This window comes from Astatotilapia calliptera, chromosome 17, assembly GCF_964374335.1.
Source record: "Astatotilapia calliptera chromosome 17, fAstCal68.1, whole genome shotgun sequence".
Taxonomy (NCBI): domain Eukaryota; kingdom Metazoa; phylum Chordata; class Actinopteri; order Cichliformes; family Cichlidae; genus Astatotilapia; species Astatotilapia calliptera.
In genome coordinates, this window is record NC_137438.1 from 33685935 (window position 1) to 33712884 (window position 26950).

The 26950-nt window shown below is 43.8% G+C and overlaps 1 protein-coding gene across 17 annotated transcripts in view; it reads right to left on the bottom strand.

The window, feature by feature from the left end:
• The window catches only part of foxp2 (forkhead box P2), a 101569-nt gene that overhangs the window by 15952 nt on the left and 58667 nt on the right, over nucleotides 1-26950 (bottom strand). For 13 of the 17 annotated variants that reach the window (XM_080292126.1, XM_026147617.2, XM_080292124.1 and 10 more), the window contains 7 exons: nucleotides 22552-22641; nucleotides 13646-13783; nucleotides 12324-12413; nucleotides 10220-10400; nucleotides 8677-8962; nucleotides 6881-6985; nucleotides 889-976 (listed from right to left, as the gene is read on the bottom strand). In XM_080292126.1, coding sequence (XP_080148252.1) covers nucleotides 889-976; nucleotides 6881-6985; nucleotides 8677-8962; nucleotides 10220-10400; nucleotides 12324-12413; nucleotides 13646-13765 — 870 coding nt within the window. In that variant the 5' untranslated portion in view covers nucleotides 13766-13783; nucleotides 22552-22641. The remainder of the gene's footprint in view (nucleotides 1-888; nucleotides 977-6880; nucleotides 6986-8676; nucleotides 8963-10219; nucleotides 10401-12323; nucleotides 12414-13645; nucleotides 13784-22551; nucleotides 22642-26950) is intronic. The other 4 variants (XM_026147621.2, XM_080292130.1, XM_080292123.1 and 1 more) reach the window with 1 other exon arrangement.

A 26950-nucleotide genomic window follows, 5' to 3' on the forward strand; every position in this document is an offset into this window, starting at 1 on the left:
ACAAGTGTATCACTGTAATTGGTCACACTGTAAAGAGCAAGCTTCAGTAGCTTGGACAGAAAATGAATACATATTTGATAAACAGCTTGGATCTTTTTTTTTCTATTTTGCACAATTTATTTACTTAAAAAAAACAATTTATCAAACCAGAAAGGATGGAGAGATGCTTGTGTTTAAGCAGGCCCAGACTGGCTGAGGGGGTTAGAATTTACACTGTATACCCTCAATTATTATTTTTTTTTAGCACAAAGGAGCTGATTAATAAAACTACCTTCATTCGCTGGGGAGAACTGCTCAAGTCGTAACGAACCACCATAAAGAAACCACCTAGCAGACTGACTGTTTCAGCTGGCACTGAGTTTGTACCCAGTTTGAAATATTTGTTTCTAAAGGAAAAGCAGCGCTTGTTGGCAGTGCTGAGTAATAATGTCGCTCAATCAGCGCTCTCATTATCTAGCCAGCATGACTTCTTAATAAGGTCACGCTCCACCTACTGAAAATAGTTCCCTCCTTTTGAGCTTTCTTCAGGTGCAAAGTGCAGTTAATTAACACAGCAGAGTAGGAGAGATGCGTTTGCTATTAATTGGAAAGAAAAAGAAAGGAAGAGAAAATAAAGCATACGCTTAATTCAATTAAAACAGCCATAATGACTTTGGTTGTAAGGCCCGAGGATTCCTTTGTTTAGTGGCTTTGTTGAATTCAGCAGGTCCTGCTTGTCTGGAAGTATTAAGCAGACCACAATATGGCCTTCCTCTCACACACGCAACTTTCAGAACATAAAGTTTTGAACGGCTGATTCACGAGTTAAGTTCAGTATTGTAAAATAAAACAATATGTGAGACTTCTTCCCCCCGTTTTTTATCCTTTATTATCAGAAAGAAAACGTACCTGTATTTCTAGCTGCTGTACGACCTGCATCTGGACTCTACACTGAGCCGTGCTCCGATCGTCGAGGGCGTGCTCGCTGTTTAGGTGCCTGGCGGTGGAGGAGAAGAGATGACAAGCCAACTTTAAAATCCATACAATATTTCAAGCCCGAAGAAGGCAGCAAGCAAAATTCATTTTCACCATGATCAAAATTTCAGAGGATGATAATTACAGTATCAACTTCAGCACTGTTTTATTTAGATGATAATATTTCTATACTGGGATAATTATCTATAGGATCCCGTACAGGCCCATTGTTCCACTCTGAAATGAGGTAATTAGAAGTAACATGACGGTGTGTGGTGCCATGTTTAACATGACAATAGGCCTGCGCCAGTTTAGATGGCTAACTTCAGTGCCACCCCGAGCGCCGCTTTCTACAGAGAATAAAAGATGCTGGGCCAGCAGAATAGCTTTGTCTCCTTCGTTTACCGAAAACAATACTCACGATTTAACACCAGCAACATTTGACACACAAAAGCGGCTCTTTGCTTGAAGGTGCATTATCTAGCAGCAGACATATTAAATGTATCTGGTGTGTTCGCCTCATTAAAAGAAAAAAAGGCAGCCAGACAGCCATAACAGTCAATGAGGGTTTTTGCCTTGATTGGATTTCGTCTGTAGGACACAAAAGCTCCACCATTAGGATAGACCTTTATTCTTGGTAAAGCGCACATATGCAGACACACACACACACGCACACATACACACATATACACACACACACTCAGAGGAACACCAATATGGGGCAAAACGGGGGTTTCTAAAGTGTTGTGATGCTGGGTAATGAGCCTCTATCTAAATGATCATTGGTGACAAACTCACAAAGCAAGCTTTGAGGAGACATGCTTATGAAATGCCAGAGCTGCCACTTTATCTCCAGTAATTATAGGTTAGCTTGCAGACCCTTCAATGATCATTTACAGCTCTGCCTCCAGTGCATTAGAGGGAGTACAAAATCTCTCTCGCTGGCTTTCACTTTATCTAAGAACACACACGCTTGCTTACATTATCATGAGCTTGCACAAACACTGATTGGCACATATAAAAAAAAATAGATACACAAATACACAGAAATAAGCCCCCTCCCCCCACAAACCCCGTATTCCTTTATTTTCTCCCAAAAGCCTCACTTCTTGTTTATCTGCAACGTGCAAAACAAGCCAACTCACTGAGCTGGTTCCTCCCGACCTGCCAATCAAAACCTGAATAGAACATTTGTAATCACAATAGCTCTGTACCTTTCAATTAGCCTGTGCACATTTAAAACCATTCCATTCTGTCCCTGCTTATACTTTTATAACCATTTCAGGTCTAATGCTCAGAAATTTTCCATTATAAATCAAAAATGAGGCAACATTAAAAAAAAGTGGGGGGGCGCGGAGAGGGACGGATGAGGGATAGCAGCAGAAAGGGAAGGGACGAACTGGTGGATTTCCTCAGCCCTGTGCCTAATTGCTGTTTCAGAATGCGCATGCAAAAAGGGGGCATTTCATTAATCATTTAATCACGTCCCTCGCAGGATGAGGGAACTAATGTTGCAAATACCCTTTTCATTTCACTGCCCATAATGCTATCTTATGCACTTGATGTATGGCGTGTGTCATGAATTACAGCTGCTTCAAAAGCACAGAGCAGGCTGCTCGCTGTCCCTGAAGATACCGCTTTACAAAAAAAAAAAAAAAAAGACAGAGAGAAAGAGAAAGGGGGAAATCTTTATTAAGCTTGCCTCTCATCAACAAGAAGCTTGTTTATCTAATATTTTGCATGTGTTTGTGCTTGGAGGCCTTGTGGAAGTCCTCCAGACAGTTGCAGCTTGCTGCATATGCTCATCCTACTGCTGGCCAGTTAGCAAGACAATTACAGGAAGATTACTACATGCATTTATGAAATATTCAAATGGCTGTATGTCCTACTGTGCATTAATAATGCCACACAAAGACAGAAAGGAAGGGCGGGGGCAGACGCAGATGGGCAGACAGGAAGAAATAATGAAAGAACGCTGTATTTACTGAAATGTGGAAAAATAGATGACTGTGTTTCTGTCCTCTCTGAACTATGAACTTCTCTTGTCTTCTTTGATTAAACAGAAATCTCTTTATTAATCTTATGTCTCATTTTATTTCATTATTCCTGAGTTGTTAACTGACTTTGGCTTCCTCACTTGTAACCAAATTGAAGCATTCTGATGGAATTGTACATTTTGAGGGCAAATAAGAGAATTGATCTAAAATGTAGCATTCAGATAAAACTACTCACACTTTGAGATAAAGAATACGAGCCTTACTGTCCATGAGCCATTCTAGAGAAACACGGATTTCTGAGGATTACCCGTGTGATGAAAGGAATGTAAGAGCAGCGTAGAGAACAGTGTTGCAGAGTGAAATATGTAGCCAAGGTAGCGGAATCAAAGCAAATAAAGAGATAAAGGGACTGATGAACACAGACTGTGGGAGGAGTGATGCACAGCTGTTTTTAACTCTCACATAAAGACTCGTTTTTATTGGAGTCTGCAGTTTCTCTTTTCTCTAAAAGAGAGGGGAACAAAACATCTCAAAGGTTTTTCCCAGTAGCTGGGTACATGAATATGTATAAGCCATCAGTGTCCACTAAGGGCCTGATAATAAATCTGCTCAAGTCCAGAATATATGGATGATACACTTTTGCTAATTGACTGTGTGTATTATCAGGGGCTCAGCACAGAAAGTTGGCCTCCATAACTGTACACAAATTGAGAAAACCTGATATCCACCGCATGCAGATTTACACACACATTCTCTCACACTGTCTCCTTGGTGTCGGTGCCCTCCCTTTTAAAGGTCTTGTCACGGTGCAGCAGACATGTGGAGTGGTAAAAGCAAGCTTACCTATCCAAAGGGGCCGGGGGGCCTGCCTGACTGAGGTGCCTGCCTCTACAGTGTGTGTATGTGCACATTATATAGAGACAAAGACACTTGCCTGATGCCTTGTGGGTTTAATTAGTAGCGGGTTACAGACACTAGGTTAGCAGCTGAGCTCACCATTTTAACATGGAGCCTGCCTTCCTGCCAGTAATAGGAAGAGCAGAATGGTGACGGAGAGTGTAACAGTTAACTGTGTGTGAGTGAGAACAAGTATGCATTTGCAGGTATATTACTGAGGGGGGAAAAAAGCCAAAGTAGGCGGAACAAGACGTGCATGTACAGGAGACGAACACATTTGATGTGTTCAAGCTTTGTTTTTTTAAAGCGCTATAAAAATCTGCAGTAAGCTGGAGGCATTTATTGTACTGACAAATTATACAAATAAAACATCCACATTTACAGGTATTAATTGCATTTTCTGTCTCCTATGTTTACCAAAAAGGCTCCCACCAAAATAGCCCTGGCACGCAACCTAAAAGCATGAATGTTTCTTTCTCTGTAACTAACACAAACACACCCACAAAGCAGCAACACCCACCACTCGGAGAAACATTCCCAGCAATATTATTTCATTTTGAACTTCACAGAGCTAATTCAGGGTGCCAGCCACCTTGCGGCTACCTTTTCCAGGTGAGAACACTTAAAAGCGCACTGAAGAGCTATTAAATGCTGATCTTGACAAGTTTCTTCATGGAACAAAACAATAGATGACTAAACGTGTCACCGCCGCTGAGCCGAGCTCCTACAGCGAGCTACGAGACGCCAGCTTGACTCGGGTCCCCTCTCCCCCTTCCACCCCACCTCCCTGCATACATAACCCACACCCAAGTACCAACATCTAAACTGTCATCTACATCTGACACCCACTTTATGTAACCCCGTTTAAGCTGCACTTGTGTGTGAGTGCATCTGTGTGTGTCGTCGACTGGCATCTCCGGAAACATGAAAGGACTCCCTCTGACACCTACAATCACTGCTCCGAGGCACGCCACCGAGCAGCCATCTTTGTTCTGATGACGAGTCTGCCTTCTTTGTTGGTGTCTGTTTTCATGTTCTGGCTGGGTTACAGTATAGAGCCAGCCTCTGACTTGCAGTGGTGTGTGTGTGTGTGTGTTTTCTGTTTTGTACCAGCCAATGTTCTGGCAAGTGTTCTTACAAAACCGTCTGCCAACCTGTGCTCTCGCTTTCAAGTATGAAATCTACCCATTTTCCCTCTATCTGTGGAGCTCTCTCAGTTTGTCTTTACAGCCATGCATCCTTTTGCATTGGCTTACCAGCTTATTCGCAGGCACATGGCTTTACACACACTGTATCTATGCCCCTCACCTAAATAACCAGCTAAGCCACCTAGACACAGTATCCTTACAGCACACAGACTTACGTGTGTTTGAGCGTGAAAGGAGCATACAGTGCCAAGAAATAGACTGATGTCTTCTATAAGTAAGTGTACTAAGGTGATAGGACAAGATATCAGAAAATCTGCTAATCCGATAGAGGCTTGCCTTATCACGCACACATCTGTTCTCAAGCTGCAAGGCAAACTGTTCTACCTGGACTGCCGTACATGTATTCCAGGCTGGACAATGGATTGTACACATGCATTTGGCTTTTCATAAGCATGACTAGATGATGCTTATGGTTATGCCATGCTCACTCTAGAGCACTGGTATTGGCATTGACATGTATGCGGCACATTTTCCACAGGGGATTAGCAAACACACTTGTCAGACTATGATTCATTGAACTCCACTGCCGTCAATAATGGGGCCTTTAAGTGATTTTATGCCTTGGCAGTGTGTGAAAATGGAGTCTAATGTACTGCCTCCCTCTGTCTTTGAAAGACAGGTAAACACCATGTTTATTAGTGTCATTTCATTTTACAGATACACCTTTTAGCTTTAATTCACAAGCCGGCATTGAATTAGCAAAGCCTGACCTAAATATGACTGTTTTTTTAAAGCCTTTTGTAACTTTACAGCCACTACAGTAGAAAAATGCATAATTTGGAAAATAAGCCAGAACAATGTCCTGATTTTAAGAGTTTGTGCGAATTCACATGGACATTTACAGCCCATGAAAAACACTCACCAGATCGTTATTTCACAGTTAATTACAAATCTAATTAGAATATTCAAATTAAAGCTTTCCCCTTTCTTTTCTTCTCTGTGTGAGAGCAGGGAGCCGGGGAAAGAGTGAGAGAGAGAGAGGCAGAGGGAGACTCTCACTGAGTGGCAATGTGATAACCTGTAATCGGCAGTGCTGCAAACACCTTCTTCCTTTGATGTCCCCCCACTAACATCCTGGCAACAAAGCCGGCCAATTACAAATGAGCTAATTAACTAAATTGTTGATGGAGCATGAAGAGTCCATTCGCTCTGGCGCCTGCACCATGACAACAGTGAATGGGGGCCTTTGTTGTGGAGGTAAGTGTGCGGCCGTGCGAGTTGCCATTAGCTTTTGACGCTTTTTCACAAACCTATCAGGCCCCTCCACACCAGGAAGGAAAATTTGTTATGGACCAGAGTTGGTTTGAATCCTGCACTACTAGAGAGAAACCCTGTCAACTAGCTGTCTATAAGGTCAAAATGGGCTCTGTGAAAAGCAGTGATGTTTTCTTTGTTAGGCCCCCACAGAAAGACCAAGCACTGTACTGAAGGCGATCGCTTTCAGAGATTGTTATTTCCATCTTCAGTCATTTTTATGTGTTATTATGGCTCTGTTCTGGGAGCTCCCCACCCTTCCTCACACGCACACATGGAAAGCAAGAGGCAGGAACAAGAAACAGCACTACCTCGAGGGATGTGGGTTGCAAAGCAACTTGCAGAGGGACAGCGACTATATTCAGGCTAAAAATGCTTAAACAGCACACCCTATTTGAGATGTGTGGCATCAGATGATTTGGGCTGGCACTAGGATCAACTGATCAGGGAGGATGGCAGCGAAAACTGACTTTTCAGCTTGCCTGAACTACTGCTACACTCAGTATATTAGTATATATATAATATATGTTATTTCCAGTATTACGTATTTGTATTAGAGCATGTCCTTACTTCAAAAACTGTCCAAAGTCTTCACAGATGTTCTCACAGCCGGGCCACTTGCACACACCGTGACCATACAGGGGGTGAGTCCCTCCACTTTCTTCGTGTAGTGAACTAGAGGCGGGCCCAAAAAAATGAGCAAACAAGAAACGGGAAATAGCAGATTAAAGACACGCTGAAAGAGGTCAGAGCACTAATTCAGCAATTCATGTGATGAATAACCAGGGCTAAATCAGACAGAGAGAAAGCAAGGGATGAATGCAATAACAGCAGCTTTATAAAAAGGAAATTTGGGAACTGGGATGTTGATGGCTAACAGCCATTCAGTTTAAATAATCACTACAGGATAACTATATTAAGATGGCAAAGACTAATGTGTGAGAAATAGGCTGGACTACCATCCCCGATGGAAATCTAGTTTTGTCTCCACTGTAGTCACCATCCCATCTTGTAAAGCCATTATGGGGAGGAGGGGTGGAGGCTTTCAAGTAAACATTAAAAATCCAGACAGCCATATAATTTTCATCAGGAGATTAATACTCTGTGTAACTTATGTTCTTTGAGGACAAGGGGAGCAGGGGTGTTCTGGCGTTTTTCAAATGGCACCCAAATAAGTTACGACCCTTCCTAGACAGCACATCCTATTAAAGATGACAGTTTAACCTTTTAGGCCAGGCGCTAGTGTGTCTGTGTGTGTGTACGAAAATGTGAATGAGAGTGTGTACAGTCTGTGTCTTAGCGTGTGTTTGTCTGTATATAGGTTACACATGTGCATGCATGTGTGTGGTCGATGGCTACATGCATTCATGCCTGTGTGTCTTAGTGCAGGCAGAGCTCACGCTGCGTTTTACAGAGGGGCTTTCCCCTCATCGATCCATGGCATGTTAGTAAGCAGTGCTCCTGACAATACTCCTTGTTCGATCATTATGAGACACCACACACCCCTCGGGACACAAGCAGATAAAGTCTTTCTTCCTTCTCTTCTTATCCATTCCTTTCCTCTCTCTTTCCCTCTGTCTTCCTTCTAAAGATATCTTTTTCAAGCCTCCTTTTAGTGGTACTGGAGAGATAGCATCTACTTTAAACCAATTACACAGCACTTCCACCTCCAGTGTGAGTCTATACCGAGCATCTACACAGACACACACACACACACACACACACACACACACACACACATCGCTACACCCTAAGTCCTTATTATAATATCGCCCAAGAAAAGCCTTTGAATAATGCATGGGCCAGATAGGCAGATATGTGAACAGTCAGTGTTTCGGTGCTGGATGCATTTATAAAAGACGGCATCACAAGGATAAACATCCTGGAAACGCCACTCAAGGCATCACGTATTCTGTTTACATGACAAGCAAGCATGGAAGGTAATTTTCAAAAGAGAAAAAAGAAAGAAAGCACTAAATACTTAATGTACAAGGGGGTTACCTTGTCTTCTCTGCCAGAGACGCTTGTTGTAAGTGCGCCTGGCTGCATGGCGTCGTCTCCCCGCTTTTGATATGTGTGTGCAAGCTAAGTGTGTTCAACTGAACGCATGGTCCCCCGGGAGAACAAGGCTCTTATTTTTTTTCCTTAAGACACTAATAAACTTTTGAATAAATAAACAAAACGCCCAGCTTTCCCTGAAGTAACGATGGCTTGTTGTTGAGTGCCTTGTTTTGATGTGTTCAATCGTGGCACGGCAACAAACAAGCTCGTGTGAAGAGTACGAGTGCTGTAAACTTTTCATCTTCCCTTGCTTCTTCCTCTGTGATGCATCAAAAAGGTGGCGGATGGCATTTTAGTTGGTTTACCTCTCTCGCTCCCGTTCTCTTTCCCTTTCCCTCTCTCTCCTGTGGTTGAGGGCGGGAGACTGTCCGTTGGCGATGGAATGGTGAGAGATGGGCGGCGATGCTTTGGCGGGATTGGAGGAGGAGGTAGTTGAAGAAGAGTTGTTAGTGGACAGGTCTAAACCGCCGCCGCCACCCACGCCGGTGCCAGTGCCGCTGCTGTGTTTGATGCCGTTGTCCTCCATTCCGTGACCGCCGCCTCCGGTAACGTCCTTCCACAACTGCTGGAGCTCTGCGGGGCTCAATCCAGCTAGAGACATCAAGAAGGAGATAGAGAGAGAAATAGATAAGGGAACAGAGAAAGTATACTGAATGAATAAAGTTGCTCAACTTAATACTTAATACAAAAAAAAGGAAAAGAGTCCAAGCTGTTTTATTAGCTCTCACTTGCACATTGTGGTTTTCAGTTTAGGATGCATTGCACTCTGTGTTTACAGGACAAAAGCTTAGCTCTGTATGGATTATTCAACAGCCAGAGAAATTCCATACAGCTGCATGACTGAAGGCCCTGCTCTCAGCAAGGGCAAACTCGAATATGAAATCACAGTTTCCTGTTTATTGAAGCCACGTACAGTCTTCTCTGCACAGTCAAATACTGGTTTTAAGCTGGTTATGAATCACTTGTGTAGCTCTGACGCACAACGACTCGTGTGTGTCCAATGAGTAAAACTACATAAAAAAAGACTGATTATACTGAATATGAGCAAGTTCCACCTAAAAACAACAAGCTTTGTCAACTGCTGCTTTTCAGCTTGGCACAGAATTAAGCAGTTTCCTTTTATTTCCTCCTAACATCTTCCTGCCTGTTGTCTTCGTCTGCGCCATTTTGGTGGTAAACAACAAACATAGGTGTTTACTTGGCTCGGGAGGGGAAAAAACAAAAATGGAGCCTGCTCTCTTCTCCTCGCTCTCTCTCGCTTGTCTTTTTATTCTTCTCTTTTGCCTCTCCTTTGTTCTCAGTAAAGGCAGTAAACAAAAACAACAACAACAACCTCTGAAAGAAGGAGGGGGAGTTGGGGAGTGAGGGAATAGAAACAGAGATGGAAAAACAACAAACAGAGGCAGAGCACAGCTGAGAGAGGAACAGAGGAAGACAGAGAAAGCCATAATCAGATGAGAAAAGAGTGGAAGAGAAAGGAAGAACAGAAGACTAAAAACAATCATGAGGGGAGTTAAGGACAAAGTGAATGGTAGAAGGGCATACCAATGAAGGGATGGCAGACAGACAGACATACTTAAAGATAACGTATGAGAGACACAGCAGCATACCAATTAGAAAAAGACAGACAGGACAGAAAGGCAGATGAGTAGTAGGACAGATGGGCTTGGAGACACTAGACAGCCGGAAGGAACAATAAAACAGAGCCAGACTGTGAAAAGCACTAGTAGACAAAAATACAGGAAGTATGTGACTACTGCTGCAAGTCACGTGCTTAATATCAACGCAACTACCTCCCTGCTCCCTCTTCTTCCCACCACTCCTCCTCCGCTCTCCTCCTCCTCTTACCTGGTGGTGGTAGGGTTTGTCCGGGCAGGGCGGCTTGGCCTGGAGCGGGACCAGGCAGTGTGAGCAGGCCCTGCCGCTGCATGTTGAGCAGGTGCTGCTGCTGTTGGAGCTGCTGCATCTGCAGGAGCTGCTGCTGGAAGACGAGCTGCTGGGCGGCCAGCTGCTGCTGCTGCTGCTGTTGCTATAGAGAGAGAGAGAGAGGAGGAGGAAGAGGAGAGGAGCAAGAGAGGAGTGAAGAGGAGAGGAGAGGAGGGAAAATTACAGACGAATTAACAACTGAGTGAGCGGGAGAGGACAGAGGAGACGGAGCGCTGTTTGTGCGTGAAGAGTGTGCACTCAGTCGCCTCTGCTGTGACCTTAGCTACACCTCTCTGCTTCTTCTTCTGCTTCTCTACACGCTCTCTCCCTCTCTGTCTGTGCTCACTTAGTCTTTCCTCCTGTTTTTTTTGGGCTGTACCACCTTCTTCTCCTGTCTTTGTGTATGTTCATGTCTTTGAGCACATACACACACACAAACAAAGCTATGCTGATATACCAGCTCTCAAGCCTGTCAGTGTATGTGGCTTGTGATTGTGTATGATACTAAGCCTCTGGTATAATCCCCCCCACCACCACCCCTGATAGTTAATTGTCTCGCCTTCACTGATGGTCTGTTACAGCTTATGTGACCAGAGGGAACTAGCAGAGAGAGATTTAAAGCTGCATGTGAATGCATAGACACAAACACGCACAAACACAAACACACATCCACTGCACTACACCCCCCCTTCCACTCCCTCTCAGCCCTCCTTGTTGGCTCACAGAGTTGTTTATCGCTGGGCCAGACAGGCAATTGCGTAAGCTTTGTGCAAAAAAAGAAGAAAAAAACAAAGACAAAAACAAAAACAACAACAAAATGAAAAACATCAAACTCAGCCACCGCTGCAAAACAACTGAGAAAGGGAGTGAATTTAGAGAGAGACAAAAGCAGTTGGCTCTGAGCTCTGAAACACAGCCGTACTGCAAACACCTATTAGGAAGCAAAAATCTCAGGTAATGATTGGCTGCAAGTGCACATTCACTGAGGCTTAATGGGGTATACTTTTCTGTACTTCCAGTTAGCTGTGCATATGTAATGCTTTAACCACAGAGGCCAGTTTCTGTTGTCACGTTTCTGTATGCTAGTGATGGTGTACCTAGAAAAGTATGGAGACTGAGGGACTGAGAAAGGGAGAGGGGTTGGGTGGGTTTGGGGGATAAAACCTGTGATGCGCTCACTGGAAAACAGGCTGCATAATGGAGTGGTGGTGGCGGGAGGCGGTTTGCCCCCCCCCCCCCCCCCCAAACACCTCTCCTCTGCCTCAAGAGAAATAAGGGAGCAATTTCTATTCCATATTTGATGGCGAGCCTCCTGAAAAACTCTATTCACAAATCCAAACAGAAACAAAGCCGCGGGGAGGTCAGTTGTGACTTCCTGTAAGGGCAGCATAATGGGCTGCTTGAGGAGAGAGAGAGAGGGAGATGAAAAAGAAAGACAGAACGCGTGTGTTTATGTGATACCCATTTTTGAATCAATTTAGCCGTTCCCACAGAATTGCCTGGCCGTGGCTCTAGACCTGGACCGACGCTGTTACGCAAATGTGGCTGGGGCTGTCATGCTCCTCTACTGCTCCATGATATCCAAAGAGAACAAGACAGAGGCATGTCTGTCGACCGGCTGCCTGTCATTGTGATTTATGAGCGATGCACATTGCAACTTCAGAGGTGCTGCATGTGTTTGTGTGCCCGCAGAAACACTTCATTGACGAGGTGGCTGCAGCACCCTTTGACTTGTGTGAGCATGTGTCAATACAGACAAGACATGAAACTGTCTTTAACTGGATCTCCATACTGCATAATGCTAGCAGGAATCAGAGGAGAATAGCCAGCACTGCATGTGTATGCTGTGGGGTTATTGTAGTATTATACCTCCGGGTTAGCCCGCTTAATTACTTTATTTCTAGAACAACAAAGCTGTCTGTTTTATGGTGCTTATTACTATCTATAGAGAATCTACATGCACACATTCACCATCTTTTCCCCATGAGGCTAAATTACTATGTTATGTCCCCGGGTGTGCACCTACCTCTTTAGCCTGCTTGCCAGGGTGTTGCTGCTGCAGAAGTTGCAGATGAAGCTGTTCCTGTTGTTTCTTATAAAACTCCTGCAGGTGTTGCTGTACATAAACACACAAGCAAAAGTAGAAATCCAAAATGAGTTTATGTATTTATCAAAGCAAAGTTAAAAAAAAAAACCCTGAAATTTTCTGTTACACAAACTTGGTGAGGCTGATCTATTATATCTTTTCAGTGTCAGACTCAGATCTTTGCAGTCTTTCACAATTTATTTCCTATGGAATGTTAATAGTCCCACAGTGCTGCAGGGATAACAATCCATCATATTAACTATGTATTTAGCTGCCAGAAGGTACTGGCTTCCTTTGGAGTGGTTGAAATAAACAAAATAAACTCTCTTAGGATCAAGCTCTGTACTTTAAACTGATTCTATTAACACACATAGTCAAACCGCTATTTAAACTTTCATATCATTTTTTTTTCCATGTGGCTGTTTGGCCTAAAAAGAGAAGCCAAAGCAGGCCAGGCCACTGGAATGCTTGATCCAGTTCTATGCAAACTGCTACTGAAATATACACGCTTTAACAGACTATATGCAAGAATCAATTGAGAAATATTTTTAAATACGTAAATCAACAACAGAAGGTAGATGTTGATTTAGTGACTGATGTGTATGGCAGATGATCAAGCTTTCTATCAAATCTTATGTGAAACTAAAAATGTTGAGTCACATTTTAAGACAAATCCCTGTACTTGCACAGTAGAGCGTGAAAGCATGTGACCACATCGAGCTGGGGAACTCTTAATGAAGAAGACTCAGAATGACTGACATTCTTAATTAAACTATTGTCTTTTTCTTAATCAAATCTATGAATGACAAATGCATTTCAACTCTGCCGAGTGCGCTTTCTCAAGTTGATTCCAAATATTACATCACCATCACTTATCGTTCAGCTTCTGCTGCACAGCCCAACTATGCCCTACTCTCACAGTCCCTGATGGATGCTTGTCAGGGAATTGAACCAGCGACACACTAGAGACGGTTAATTAGAGGTGACATGCAGGAGTACGTCAATTTCCGATTCCCCTTGGTAAGCGTGTCAAGGACATGGGGCTGTGGTGAGTTGGCGTAACTGGTGGCTGGGCACACTTATGTGGAGGGGTTGTGTGTGCATTTTTGTGTATGCCTGTACAAACACCAGACTACATTTTTATGTGGATTTAAATGTGTAACTGTATGGATGTGGGCAAACCAGCCTAGGTGATGATGGGGTATGTCACAGCATGAGTGTCACAATGTTCATACGGTGCATGTAGGTTGGAGTGTGTGTACCTGCTGCAGCATTACAGCCTGCTGCTGCTGGAGCAGAGCCTGGAGCTGCTGGGGGGAAAGCACCTGCTGCTGGAGGATCTGCTGCATCTGCTGCGGCGTCATCACCTGGGGACTCATCATGGCCACTGACACTGGAACCTATACATGGACGATGATGGGGAAAAACAAAGAAAACGAAGAGCTGAATAAGTTTTCAGGCATAGTGGCATGGATCTGCTGGAAGTGTGGTAATTGGTGGTTGGAGAGGTAGGGAGAGCAGGCCTCTCATGGCCGTGATGCTTTGCAGCCTAGAGGAGATGCTGAAGGACAGATGGGTGCCGTGCCTTTGTGTTGCTCATCTTATTTTCCTTCCTTTACCCCGCTGGGAAAAGTAAAGGATTTAAATAGACATAGACCTTAATTAGCAGGACCCTTGAACTCCCCCACTTTATCAGCACCGCTATTATGAAACAGCGTGAAAAAATGCACAACTCTAAAGCTGATTGAAACTACGCTGATGAAGTGGACGCATGGCAGGAACAATCAGCATTATGTCATGGGAGTTTGGGGTGTACCTGAAGTATTCTTTTTTCATCTGTTGGAACGGTGTGAAAGCAACTCTTAAGTTCTCATAAAGGCTGCTGGTGTAGTAGGCTACGTAATTTTGAAAAATGCATGCCCTTTTTAGGTAATACTCGTTGCAGTAGAAGAACATCTCCAAAACAAAACCAAGATGCGTACGCTGCTTATGCCACTTTCTTCTGAGGAGACAGTGCGAGCCACTTCTGAGGCAGCAGAACAGTAGAGCGATGATACGTTTCTCTTCAGGCTTTGATTGCATGCACATGTTCTAACAGGGGAGAGTAGGCTTGCAGTGATATTGTGGAATTTCTGCTCCTTGTAGCTGCTTAAATATTGAATGACTTGTGTGTGTGTGTGTTTGTTTACTCCTCAGTTATGGAAAAAAGAAGCCAACATGAGTGAATGATTTAGTGTTCAGTTCGGTTCAGTAACACAACAGCTCAATGCTTTTTTACTGAATAAGAAGACTAAAGTGGCACATTTCCAACATTTGCAGATACAAATTAGTTTGTTGTTTCTTGAACAAGAATTGTGGCATCCTAGAGCTGAATGGTAAACAGGCAGGCATTTTAGACCTTAACATAATTAAAATATCAACATGTAGTAACACTTTTACTGAACTGCGACACTGCTTAGCATAGAGGTGCCATGACAGTAGCTAGCCTATATGGAGTGTCAAGGGGCCAATAAGACATCCCTGTCCTCATCGCCAGCTAATCAAGCTGGCTTGATTACTTTCCATGTGCGTCTCTCCTCCCTCCCTCTTCCTCTCTCTCTCGTTCTCTCTCTGTCAGGCCTTGACACGTCCTTGTTTAGTTCTCCTCTCCTCAACGCCTACCCCCCACCCCAGGTTTTCCCCCCTCTTTGATTAGCCGAGACATTTGCATGGTCACTACACATTTTTCATTTTAGAAGTCATTATGCATTAGTGGCTCCTGATCGCCCGCCTTGACTAATCCTGATGAACTGAAAATCACAGCTGAAGGTCAACTTCCAGCCGGCCCTGCTGCACATTCATATTCATATTCAAACAAATCCTGCCTCCATTGTTCATTAGGGTCTTAGAGAGAAGGGACTCCATCTAAGGTGGAAGAGATGGAGGAGGAGGAGGAGGAGGATGTTGTTGTGGTACATCTCTTTTCTTCTCTGGACTCCTCGATGCAAGAGTACAAGAGAAAATGCACAAGGTGCGGAACAAAAGCCGTCAAAAATTTGCAAATTAAACAGTCCACGTGTAATTATGCAAATGCTGCGCTTACACCTTCAATGCTATTAACCCTTATAGGTATATTTGCAAGGTAAGTAATTACCCCCGCAGTCACTCCTGTTTTTGTGTTGGATACCATTACAATGGAATGCGTGCAGCCGAGAAACAACACGAGAGATGCACTCATTAAGACTATTAATTGGGTGCTGGCTCAGAGATGTTTAAGTTTACAAAAAAAGCACAAAGTATGCAGATGCATATATTTTCTGCATGTTATTTCTAACTGTTTTTAGCTTAGAACTGATAAACTATAACCATTCAAAGTCAGGGATTTTAGCAGCAATGAATATAACTAAACAAAACAGAAAAAATCAATAAAAACAGAAAGCAACCAAGTTATGAGATGAGGAAGCTCTCTTTATGCTTTTATTAACTTTTTAGAGACATAATGGGTGATAATCATCTTCATTTCACAGCTCCAAACAAAAAAAAAAAAATAAAATAAAGGAAGGGGAACCAAAAAGAGAGAAAAGGCAGAAGGAAGAAAGAAAGGGGAGAAAAGGCACTGGCCCACGTCTATTGTGAAGTGCAGCACAATGCTAATTCCAGCATTTAACTGCATGCTTTTCTGCTTGACGTATCAGAGGCTCCAAGATGAAAGCAGATAAGTAATTGCTCTCCTGGTTCTTATTCTTCACTGACAACCCATAAATTTAATTTTACACACACGTTCATTTACATTTTCGAGTATATGACATGATAATTGCAGGAATATAACACCTCCATTCTGCAGGATACTGCAGGAGGGCTTGATTGACATGAGCGGTGAATTGAAAGGAACAGGAGGCTGAATTGCTTCTCCTTGAAATGATTTTGCCACGAAGGGATAAAATTAATGAGCATTTAGAAGACGCTGGCAGTGGCGTAAACATCCGTGCACCGTGAATAGACTCTCTTTCCTATTGGTCTGTGCCTCTGTTTCTCTGTAATCCAAAAGGATACATTTCCAGTACTGCAGCACCCAAAAAAAAAAAGGAAAAGAGAAAAATTATTAATGGTATTTATTAAATTGTCTGAAATTAGCTGCAGCTGATGTCGCCACTGGGGACCTTAAAAAACAGAAAAGGTTAGCCTCCTGGTTTTAATAGTGCAAATTTGGATGGAGAGCAGCAAGCTAATGAGTTTTAAAAATGGCATTTGAATGTAACACCAGCTTTATAGACATTTGTAAGAAAAAAAATGTAGTTAAAAACTGCATATTTTGAAACATTTGAGCTGCTATTTATTTCCGCCCCTCGTTTTAATAAGCATGTGGAGCTACACTGACATGAAGGTGGAGAGGGTAGAGAGTAAAACAAAAGCCATTTAAATTGGCTGATGATGAGAAAACGTTGCTGGGGCCCTCACCAGAACAAGCAGATCATTACAGCACACTTGTCACACCTGCACCCTATATCCAGCCTCTCCAACACCCTGTGAAAGGTCAAGCTCATCCACAGAGAGCTCAGGTATCTCTTCCTGAGATGGCTCGCACGGTTGTCTATCCTGACCAATGGACACTTCCAGACATTACACCCACTGTGCGGCACTTTATCTGTGAGATACGTTTTTTTACGAACAAACTCAAATGAGCTAAAGCAGAGATAAAATGTATCAGAGTTCTAGCTCGAACAATTAGTCTAGCAGAAGGGAATTCCTATTATTTGATTTTATTCCATCATACTTAGCACTAATAAGCAAGCAGGGGGGTAGGGGGTGGGGGGCAGTGAATAAATGGCAGTCAGAAACACTGAGGGGGTTGGAACATGTGGCTGTTATCAACGACATAAGTTGCTGTAGTACTGAACGGGGAACTGTGTGGAGCTTCAGACACGGCGGAGATAAAGGCAATGAGAAATGGAAGGGTCCTAGTCGGTAATTATTGTGGATCCTTGGCAGGAGAGTCACTGCTAATTAAGCCACAAGATTCATTTTACACATGAAAAAGAAAAAAAAAGATTAAGAAATCTAGAGAGAAAAGAGACAAACCTCTCTACATGTAGCCTCCCTACATTTCCTTATTTCATCTCAATCTCCTAAGCATCCCAGGGGGGGCACGGGCCACAACGCCGAGCAGACCTCCACCGTAGTTTGTGGACTTCTGACCTCTCAACTCCATTTCAGTTGACACTGCTCATTTACTAGCCAATTACTGCCAAATGTGGCTGGGCGATTATTGATAGCTGGGACTCTCCACCAGAGGACCACCAAGGCGACAGGGCGAGCTGGTGTGGCTTGCACCTGACTGAGAAGTTTGCAAGAGGCCTGATTGTGTTTCCTATGCAAAATAACACACGCATACATAAGAGTGATTACGCTCAAATGCATGACGTGTGTTCAGCTTAGGGAGATCAATACTGTAGATTGTCAGGACTGAAGCTAAGTAGATTACTGAATGTTTTCCTAAATCAATTTCCATAGCAGTTTGGCAGCAGTGCATGGGAAGTGCAATTTATCATAACATAAAGACCCATCATGTAAAAGCCTCTAATAAAAAAGCCCAAGGAGATTGGAACGGGCTTAGCACAATTTCCATATTGATTTATCTCTACAGGAAAGAAAGTCACTGATTAAGCGTCCTGAATGTAGTGTAGCTGTGCGACTTTGTGCACATTGTTTGTGTCACTATCAGTACAAATTGTCACACCTTTATCATTAAACTGGCACAATTCACTCTCGACTGATGCCTCCCTGCAGGTGCACACAGTTCAAGAGTAAATGGGAGCGACAGAAAGAGCGAGCGGGAGGGAATTATAAAAGAAAGTGCAGAGAGAGGAGAGAACTGTAATAGAAAGAAAGTGAGAGAGCACAAGTGAGAGCAGGTGGATGTGGGGTGCGTGTGTGTGTGTGTGTGTGTGTCGGGGGTGGGGGGGTTACTTTCCTCTGATGTTGCAGGTAATATGGCCTCCACTGGATCAGCCTCTTCATCAGTGACACACAGTAAATTACAAGTGCTTCAAGCAGCTCAGTGAATTATAGTTCATCACTTGGAAAGGCTTTCCCCCTCACCACCAGGGCCCGGGCGTATCAGATCTGCCGGTTAGGATCCAATTAACACCCTGGCCAGAATCATCTGATTGCATGTGTAAGGGCTGGTATAACTCGTTTATTGCACCCATGTATCTTCTGTCACAAGGTAAATTTGTTGCTGCTACATCAAAGGTCTGAGCTACTTTTTTTTTTTTTATCCCTCCCTCTCACTTTCTCTTGATCCCCCAAACTCAGCTACCTCGCCTTGGGGTAGCATTTCAACTTCTTTTGCATCACAATGATGAACCTGCTCTGTCCTCGCAATTTAGCAATCTTGTCCTGTAGGTGTTGTAAATGCAGGGGGAGGAAAAAAAAGAAGTAGGGAAGGAGGGAGATGAGGGTGGGGGGGAATCTTGTTTTCTGGTTACAAAAGCAGTAACCAAGGGTGTTTGACTTAAAATGTGCTGACGTTTTTCCCCCCTCTTTCTCTCTCAGAGTCAACAGAAGTTTTTCTCATGAATAACATAATACCCCCCCAACACTCTTTTTTCCCTTCTTCTCTGTGATAATTTTTCTCTATTTTCAGATCCAACCAGAGGGGATGCAGAGGAAAGATATATTCATAAATGTAAATGTGAAGTAGCATCCTTTAGCCACGCAGACTGGAGTTGGCTAACTTATGCTTAAGCCTGGCGTCACAGCCCTTTTCCCTGCATCTGTGTGTGTGTGCGTGTGTTCCGGATGAAAGCCAATAAGCAGATGAGTGCTGCTATTGAGATGATATTGGTTCAGTAGTGAAATGTGTGGACCTGACCTTTAAAAAGTGTGACACTTCCTAGGATGGCCCAGTGCCCGCAGCCGGTGTGACTGGCCTGGGCAGGAAGCTGCAAATTTACAGAAAACACGGCTAAACCAACATCTCTGCCGATCCATAAACCAACCATAAAACCTTAAATATTTTCATTCATAGCTGAGCTTTGCACAGATGGAGCTGAGGTTATTAGTCTTGTAGAAAAAGTAGTCACAGCTCGATGGTGTGAAAGGTGACACAGCAGCAGTTGCAACACTTGCTCAGGGCGAGCTCTCAGATTTTGCATGATTTAGAACTGGACGTTAAGTAGCAGGAGGTGGGGTCGGGGCGGGTGGATGCCATCCAACACAGTCACTTGCAAGGGTTTGGGGTCATTCTGGCTATTTTACACGTGGCTCCTGAAGCAATCATGATAGGAGTGAGGAGTTTATTTGAGATGTCTGGTGGATGGTGAGCCAAAACCTGCACCCAGCAGGTGTTACACTAACAGAGCTCTGCTCTGTTTCTTATCGATAATGATCAATAGGGCCGCTAACAAACACGTTCTGAACAAAGTCATTTCGGGCAATGTAAAACTTTAAGCAACTGTCGCTGTGCTTGTGTTTGTGCAGGCTGTGCGTAGATGCATGGTGCGAGCGAAACAACTGTCAGATTCATAGGCCTCTGTAATCCTCTCCGCCTCTCCTTGTCCGCGTTTCTTTATTTGTATTCCAAATGTCAGTGTATAAATGCCTTTCAGAGAGGGGGGGGGGGGGGCTGGTATTGGCATAGAGAAGAGGAGAGCGAGGGGAGACAGGAGCAGAGACGAGAGGGTGTTGTGTGCCTTAGGAGAGCCGTGTAAGCAGAGGCAGGGGATTTACAGGAAGAAATAGGTGTTTATTGAGTGCTCCCGTGGGCTTACTGTGTAATAATAGACCTGTCACATTACGCAAATGTGGAAAAGCAGCTTGTGTGAGTGTGTTTTTGTGTGTGTGTGTTTTTGGGGCTGTTTTATTATTATTATTATTTATTTTTTCACCCGTACATGTGAATTTGTGTGCATGTGAACGCTAGAGCTGTTTGCCTCCGCATCATCAACTTCTGAGAAGCAGCGACAAGCAAGCGGATAGAATTAGTCAGGCGAGAGCCTTTAGCCGCTAATACGAGTAATTAAAACTGCAAGCCGAGGCACTTAGATGCTTGTGTACTAAATAATTTACATGCCGTGATCTATGGATCATTTCTCGCTCTTAAATACCAAAGATGGAGAACAAGAAGCAGAGGATTTATCAGTATCTCTGCCATAAGCAGGATGTCATGGTAATATTAATCCTTTTCCCACTTTCTGCTGTGCTAATCATACAAGGGGATCAATCCGCGTGATTCCTCTAGTGGAAAACATGTAGCTTGATTGCCAGTGACTCTTATCTAGCAGTGAAGCTAATAAAATATTGCGCTGCAGCACCCACTGCGGCCTCATAATCCAGGTAAATAATGCAGCTTTATTGAGTAAACTCCCTCAAGACAAGAACACAAAAAAATGTGGCATGAGACGAGAGACAATAAAAAAAGCAAAACAAAAAAAAAAAAAGCATTTTAATCAAGTAAGAGTTTCTACCGCTTTATACTGATATTTGCACAAAGGAGTAATACAGTTAAAATGTCATTTGAAATGAGTGGATTCAAGCAAAAGCACATCCACCGCTGGAAAAAAGAAAAAAAAGAGAAAACAATCTGGGGCCAGAATGCACTGAGCCCTGTTTGTGCATCACTGGGTGAGCTGGCAGCAGCGCCTCTCCTGTGACAGTCTGCTGAATGGAAACTTTTTGGAACAAAGAGGTGAGGATGTTAATAAAAGCTGGATCAACAAATAGATTAGCTGGGAGCCGAGGACAGGCCGATCGGCAGGGCCCTCTGATTCATATTGATTCATATCGTCAACGAGTCAAGAATGGAGTAAGCAAATGTAAATATTCAATATTTACCATCTGCTGGTGTTATTAGAGGCAGGGGCTTGGACGTGGGCTGACGGTTACGATGCACCCACACAACTCTCTCGTTCAATATTGTTCTTCATGCTATGTACTGTACTTGGTGACTGTGCAGGCATTTGCAGATCAGATTCCCATTTGTTTCAATTTACTCAGTTTGGCATACATTTACTCAAACGGAGAAATCCAACAATAAGCTTATTCTTGATGAACCCCCTTTGCCACAGCTAAATATAGAAATATATAGTAGAATAAATAAACATGCCACTGCAAGAGAATATACTGATAATATTAATGCTTTTGATGAGCCCCAGTCAAATTATTTCAAGGAAGGGAAGACTTAGTCCTTGCCAACCTTATCTCTCAGCCAGTACGTAATTAGGCACACAGGGGTGTGACTCCAATTGAAGGTGTCGCCATTGTTAGACTCTGTGAAAATATCAACGGGTGAGGTTAACGCCAATTTCCCTGTTATTAATGAAATGCACAGAGCTCCTAATGAGGTAAACCATTGCTCCTTGATAGTACTTATTAGCCGAGTGGAGGGCATAAACTCCCACACTTCAATTTCAAACGGCTAAAAATAAATTAAATTTAAAAAAAAAAATCCTCTAATAAAAACACAGAGCAGATGTCAAGGGGCCTTACATAATTTCAAGCAGAAACTGTCTAGTTGACTGAATGAAACAAGTTGCTGGTGTGAGAAAAGTGTTAAGAGTAGGAAGACGGAGGACTGAAAGGACTGTTAATGTATATATGTGCGAGTGTGGCGTCAGCGCGAAACTGCGCACGCGTGTGTGTGTTTGTGCGCATCTGTGTACAAGAGTGACCTTTTTCAAAATCACTGGCATCAGATATAGACAGCTCTACAAATCAATAAGGTAAATTAGCGTTGAAAAGTGGAAATGAGAGGAAGTTAAAATTAGCTGTCTGTGTAACCCACTATCCAGGCTGACGTGGCTTTCAAATAATAACTAGCCTCTGAATTTTCTTGTGTCAACAGCATTATGGATCCAGTGTAGAAAAGCCAATTTGTCATTGTACCACATAACCTTGGGATATACTTGTGGTGTATTTGTACAGTTTCATGCATCACATACTCGAAAACAGGCAAAGGGCCTACAGATGAAACAATGCTCCTTGAGATCTGCCTCTGTTGTGTTTCTCTCGCGTCTGTGTGACGCTTCAGCTTCCCGGGGACCCGCTTGTCCAGACTTTAAGATTCCAATGACGGGCCCAAGGATTGCGTTGGCAAATCAAACACACTTTGTGCAACAGAGGAAATCTTCTTTTCGGGGGAGCATGTATTATGGATGGACTTAAGAGATTAGACAGGGAGCTGCTTTACCTGCAGTGGACGCTGCTTGTCCTGACTCTTTGGAGATTTCAGGCCACTGCCTGGCTGCTGCAAGAGTAATTGCCTCGCTGCTTGTAGAGCCTTGGTAGAAAAAAACACAAGACAAAAGACAGTGTTAAAAAAAGAGAAAGAAATAGAGAGAGAGAGAGAGAAAGAAAGAAAGAAAGGTGCAGAGGAAAATAAACTATTAGATTTCCTAAAGCTGACAGTAGAGATAATTCAAATTTTCGCAGATGAAAACAGTCATCTCTGAGCGAAAGGCCTGTCAAATATCACCTCTTTCATTGTGACGTGGTTAACACTATGATATGTTTTAGTAACAATTCACAGAGCTGTGAGCAAGGATAAATACAGTTTGTCTAAAGCAACCCTGAAGAAGAGGGTGGGGAAGAGGGTGAGGCGGTGGGCAGGAGAAAAAAAAAGGCAGAGTAGAATTGACCTGTCTAGTGTGTGCTCAACTGAAATACCCACTTCTCTCTGCAAATTACTACCACATTTGCATATTCATAATATCAATTTGAAGTAGAGGCAGCACCATGTGAAGTGTCCCTGGGAGCTGTAATTAAAGTTGACAAAATCAACATCAGATTACATTTAGAGTGAATTAACTAGCAGCCCAGGTTTTACACTATGCATTAAGGGTGCTTATGCGCAGCGGATGGGTGATAGATAGAAAGATGAATAGATCGGTAGAGGACGAGAGGCCTTTCCCTGCCTGATGAAATTAGTTCGCAGCTGTTTACACATGACATGAAAAATTAGAAAAATCCTATTTGTAAATTGCGAAATTTGTCATCAACACCCTTTGATGTGTTTGCCATACATCGATATGATAGGAATCAGAGAGACTGCTGGGATATGGCGTAATTTATTTCTCTAGGGTTTGATGGGATTACAGACACCCACCCCCCGCCTGCTTGTGTGCGCTGAATGCGTGCGACGAGCAAGCACCAGCTTCACAGGTAACGGCGGCAGCTGGGCTAGCAGCTTCACTCAAATTCTTCAAGAGCAGATGGATGAAAGAGCCTGGCAGAAAAGAACATTGTGCACAGCTGCTGCTACTACTGCTGCTGCTCCACACAAGCGTGTACCTTGTATTGTTCAGGCCCATGAGCATCAAGTGGGAGTGGAGAGAGGGAGGGGGGGGCACATGCACACAAAACAACAACTTCACAGGTGTTTGGCTTTTTTGATGAAAAAAGAAGGGGACGAGGAGGAGGAGAAGCAAGAAATGGGGTGGGGGGGGGGGAGTAAAACTCAGATGGAGAGTGACACTTCCTCAGGAATCGGGGATGCTCATTTTATTTTCCAGCGCTTGCCAGTATCCATGACAACAGCTGCCTTGACAGGGCGTGCATATGGTGCAGCTCTGCCAGCTGGTGGGAACAATGTTTGAACTAGTACATTGAGATCCTGAGCAAACAGGAGGAGGAGGCAGGAGAGAGAGAGGAAAAAAAAGTTGCCCCATCTTAACCCCTTTGGGAATGCAGACAACCCCCTCGATCAATTATGAAAAGACAGAACTGGAGGGGGGGGGGGGGGGGGGGTGATTGTAAAGGTGGAGGTGGTGGTGGTGGTGGTGTGGGGGTTCTGTCTGGCTGCTCAGGAGGAGCCAGGCTTTCTGGACTGAAGTAAACAAACACATTACACTGGCACTGGGTCCTAACTGCATTGATCTGTCTCCTTGGTAAGATGAGCCTAGTTGCCATTGCTTTGTGTGTGTGTATGTGTGTGTGTGTGCATGTGTGCATGTGACATCTGTAAACTGAGCCTTGGCCTTTCTTAGGAACACACACTAAAATGCACATTAACACCTGCAGCATGCAGGCACAGACAGCCACATAAAGTTTTGTTGACAAACTGGATGTGAAATCAAACACTGCTTGACTCTCTTTTTCCTGAAAGACAACACAAATTCTCTGAATGCAGCCAATCACATCGCTAATTAAAAACACAGGGCCTAATTAATCTCGCCATGATTGGTGAATCAAAGTAATTATCAGGCTTATTGAGTCCTGCACACAGTAGTTAGAGGGAAGGCTGCTTGATGAGTGCAGCTCAAGGTATCTGTCAGGGGGAAATGTTTATCTGTGTGCGAATCAATAATGACTCGCTGTGTTATACCCAAAGTCAAGAGAGCCACTCAATATATTTCACACGGTCACGAGTACAAAGACAGAGATGTTTTTAACTGCGCTTCCAATATCCACGCCGAGTAAATACCGAGGGAGGTGCAGGCGTGAGAGGTGACGCATGGGGGTGAAGCGGAGAGATCAACTACACCAGGCTTATTAGAAAAGAAGTCTGCTCAGACTGCATAAAGAGTCCCTCTCCAAACATAACACAGACCTTATCAACACCGGCCAAACTTTTCCAGAGTGGTTTGTCATGTCTCAAACTGTCTGTCACCTCTTCCGTGGAAGTGGGGTTAGCTATTTTTCAGAGAGCCTGTGATGGTGTGGAAGGCAAGGGAGGAATAAAAGTCCCGTCCCCTCACTTTCGTCGGCTCTGAGTATTCTGCCATTACAGTAAAAAGCACCAATTTGTGCCACCCACTTCCCACTCCACAGAGATGGTAAAGCTGAAGCCCATCTCAAAGCACGAAAAAGCACCAAATGCCAAGGAAAGTCATCAAAAGTTTGCTGAAGAGCTGCTGGAGCGGACAAAAACACAGACGAGTACAGACGCACCGTCTATTTAACCTGGGTTGCTATGCACAAAAAAATGACATCCCCAGTCTATTAATGCACACATTGTATAAACAGCACAATGTGACACATTCTTCAGAATGAGAGCGCTAGCCAGACAGAGAGGGAGAGAGAGCCAGGGCCTGCTATATAAATAACAAGGCACTCAGAGGCATATTTGATGTTGATATCCATCACTGAGGTTGGAAAAAAAATAAGGAGGAGGGAAAATAACACAGAGCAACCGAGACCGCGACACGGGGATCCTTATGAAAATAAGATTCAGCCCAAATGGATCTGGTGTAATTGGTTTCAGATAGTGAGGTCAGGAGAAAGGCGATACAGGCAACTATTATGCGAAATGAACAGAGAAACAAGAATGTTTACACAGGCATTCCTCTTCTACATTAATAGGCATGCAGAGATCACCGGCGAGGAAGAAAAGGAGAGAGTGAGAAGGGGCTGACAGAAGGAAGGCGAGAGAGAGAAAACTGAAAATAAAAAACCTCATCCATTCACCCCTCACCTACAACTACCCCCCCAGTCTCCTAGCTCTATACAGAACTACAGTTCTATACAGAACTGGGTAATAAGCTACAGCCATCATAGCACACCTTTGTAAGGAGCATGCAAAGATCTTAAACAAGCATGAAATACATTAGGAGGCCCTGTAATACTGGGCCAAACCATTACGAATCTCCAGATTGCTTATTGCATGTGGTGGTGGGAGAAGGGTGGGGAGTGGGAACAAAAAAAAAAAGTCATCCACTAAGAATGCCACTTTTTCAAATCCACCTGGAGACTGCACAATACGCAGCCATGACATTGGAATTGGATATATTTGAAGGGCTGTGACATTGTGTTTGGACAGTGTAGATCACTTCCTGGCTCCAGTCACATAGGGAGTTGTTGTTATTAGGGGGATATAGCCAATATTGGAATGATGACACAGGGATGAAATAAGCTAGCCTCAACAGGTACTTATTTACAGCGCCCAAGCCTTGACAGGATGTTTGCATGTTCCAGACAGTAGCTGTAAATAGTTGTTGATCAGTACGGAACAGGATTGCATCATAATAACACAGCCTTTCTGTGGTGTGCGGAACAGATGTTATGTGCGTATGCATGTGTGTGTATGTGTGTGTGTGTTGTAGGGAGTAAAAGGGCTGCTGTTCAACACTCGACTGTCGGCCAGAACAACTCCAGTCACGCTGACAGCTTTGACAACTCTCACACATACACTCTTGATGCATACGCACACACAGTACTGCACCAGCAGGCTTATCTATCTGCTTTCAGGGAACACATACACAAGAGCGAGGTGGGGGTGGGGTGGGGGTGTTTGTGGGGAGGGTGTGTGTGTGCAGAAAAAGAAAAAGTATGACTCTTTATCAAGCTAGAGGGAGTCACATGCCATGGAAAACAAGGCACAAACAGTTTAAGCTGAACAAACAAACATGGCTGATTGGACTGAGGCAGCTGGCCCGCTGGCAGGGAAGATATGCGCTGACACTCCATACCAAAATATTTACACCCTATCTCCTTATATAAGTGGATTCAGGGCAGATGGATGGATGGATATGGATTTGGAGGGGCTGGCTGGAGAGGATAGACAAATGAGAGGAGAAGGGAAACAGGATAAGATGTCCCATACAATGTTTGAATGCAAAAGTGAGGCCCGGAGTTTGTGAAAACAAGCAAAG